Source organism: Perkinsus marinus (assembly GCF_000006405.1).
Source record: "Perkinsus marinus ATCC 50983 genomic scaffold scf_1104296937060, whole genome shotgun sequence".
Lineage (NCBI taxonomy): Eukaryota > Perkinsozoa > Perkinsida > Perkinsidae > Perkinsus > Perkinsus marinus.
The window spans coordinates 1-2,447 of NW_003213929.1; the positions used below are offsets into that span (position 1 = coordinate 1).

At 48.3% G+C, this 2,447-nt stretch overlaps 1 protein-coding gene across 1 annotated transcript; it reads right to left on the bottom strand.

Moving 5' to 3' along the window:
- Positions 1 to 1,420: 1,420 nt before the first annotated feature.
- On the bottom strand, positions 1,421 to 1,655 carry Pmar_PMAR006905 (hypothetical protein; the record flags this gene model as incomplete). Its single annotated transcript, XM_002783334.1, has 1 exon — positions 1,421 to 1,655. A coding segment is annotated over one exon (235 nt), but the record flags the coding sequence as incomplete, so codon positions are not given.
- Between the last annotated feature and the right edge of the window lie 792 nt (positions 1,656 to 2,447).

Consider the following 2,447-nt stretch of genomic DNA (forward strand, 5'->3'; position numbering starts at 1 on the left):
GACTCGAGCTTTCGTAGTCGCTCCCTAACAGTATAACCACGACTAAACCAAGTCGGAGATCTCCTCACTCACTCTGTGAACCATAGTCCGGGGCTAAGCGTTGGACTATAAGGTAGGATGACGCTGCATACCTACAGCATGTCATAACTCAGCATTGCTAAGTGAGGTTGGTAGTACAATATAGGGCCAGCAGTGAGCTTCAGACCATCCATCCTTGATCCACTTATACTCTTGGCAAACGGATATATAAGGCTCGAGAAAAACGTGAAGTTGGTGATACTATTAACTAAGTCACATGCTGCGAGCCCAAGATCCCTCGTGAGGAGTGGAACCTATCGTCGAAGTCACAATAAGGGATATGAAGTGATGTCACATCAGTGCATATCCTATCATAAGCATGAGCCTTCCCCTGAAGGTGATAGTAGTTTAGGCTGTCGAAGTAGAGGCCCTGTAGATACATAGCCATTTTAGCATGCCAATGGCGACCAAGACTACCTAAGATACCAAAGGTTAACCAATTAGAAGAAAAGTGAAGCATCCCATAGTACTAACAAAATTAGCCAGGGCTTTACTCGCGACGGATAGGGCAAAACCCAAACCCAGATTGCGGATGAGGAGTGATCCAAAAACATCCTTGCGGCCCTCAAAGACCGCTCTAAAAAGTTCTCCTTGTAACCTAGCCTTCCGGACATCTATTTGAGCAAAGATGCAGGCTATCCCCAACATGAATATACCTGATCACATCAGGGGGTTATCCTTAGCAGTAGTAAACCCGATGGGTATAATAACCCATCGGAGCAGCCCCTTACAAAGCTTCTGAGCATGCCTATCATTCCTGAGGTCAAGTATCCTAATTATGACCCTCCACAGATCACTTCGTGACAGCTTCTTCCTCGCCGAATGGCCTTCAATATCATCTACAAGGCGCTGACTCTTACAGATGCATCTCCGACGCAAGCATACCTTCATCGCGAGTGGATCTATCCACACAGTCCTTGCTTGCTTTATTCCTATTAGCCCTAATCACCCCAACAGCCCCTATTGCTGCTGAACCTAGTATCGCTGTCCATACTAGCTGAGACTTCACTATACGACTAGGTCTAACCACCATTTATTGTTAATGAAACTAGGCTAACTACGTACAGTGCAACCTTGCAGAGAGGCTGAAGAACACAAAACTTGGATTTTAACTGCTGGCTCGAGCCTATGGGGACAGATTTAGTGCGAACACTTGATGTCGAATGTTAACATAGTAGCAGTTTATACATGGGATACTGGCACTAACTGGAGTATTGATTAGTCTATGGATGAAGGTGTGGACGGGAATTTAATGGGCCCCGACCAATTCGCCCCTCTATATCGGCAATCGCCCCTTGCACGTTCTGCCTCGAACTCGTAGATTCCACGGCAGTAACTTCACTTGTTAATTCGGCATTTAAGGGTATCGTAGTATTAGCGGCAATATTATAAGTATCATCAGCGGTATCATCAGCGGTATCATCAACGGTATCATCAACGGTATCATCAGCGGTATCATCAACGGTATCATCAACGGTATCATCAGCGGTCTCATTAACTGGTATCGTAGGGCTTCCGGTCGCGCCTCTCCTACCACTTCCCGCAGAACGCAAGGCTGCTCTGACTCTGGGTGGCATAAGGGGAACAGACAGAAAAGATTGGACACTAACGTCTCAATAGTTGGGGTATATCGAGAGTGCGTGAGATTGCAAGAAATCTACTTTACGTTCACCCGGTGAACTTCACCGCACTCCCACATCCTGACTACGCCCCCAACAGTCACCGGGACCTGTAGGACCCCGTCTTGCGGGATGACCGTGACAGCACCGCAAAGCCCCTTCGCATGTTCTTGAGAGTCAGGAGCCTTCTCACGGAATCCCATACTACGCTCCAGGGGTAGTGCGATTCTCCAACGTTCTCCTGTTTCCGAACGAATAGACTCCTTCGGGATCAGACATGAATCGAGATTATTATTGTATCGCTTTTCGACATCCACAACGATGAGGTTAGGGGCCCCCCTCCAGAAACTACGCCAGTTCCAGGAATGGAGTGTGTTGTTGCCGATGAGGAACTTCAGAGTTAGTCCCGGGGCGATCAATGCCTGTACGAAAGAACACAGGGAATACTCCTGGGACCCCAGTGGCTTCAGGTGAACCTTCATGACGACGAAAGTCTTCGCGGTAATCGCCTCACCTCCAGTAACTCCAGTGAGTTTGAAGCCAGTACCCCTCAAGGAATAAGGACCACGAGCACATCCCTCCTTAATTAACTTGGTAGCCACATCGGGTCTTATCAAAGTCACCGGGTTACCAGCATCTGGTGGACTAACCAGGAGCTCGTCACCGCACTTGATACTGACCGAACGCGTCAGATTATAGGGTTGCCCGCTAGGGGATTCGATATCGCTCCGGATCCCTTCATAATCACGG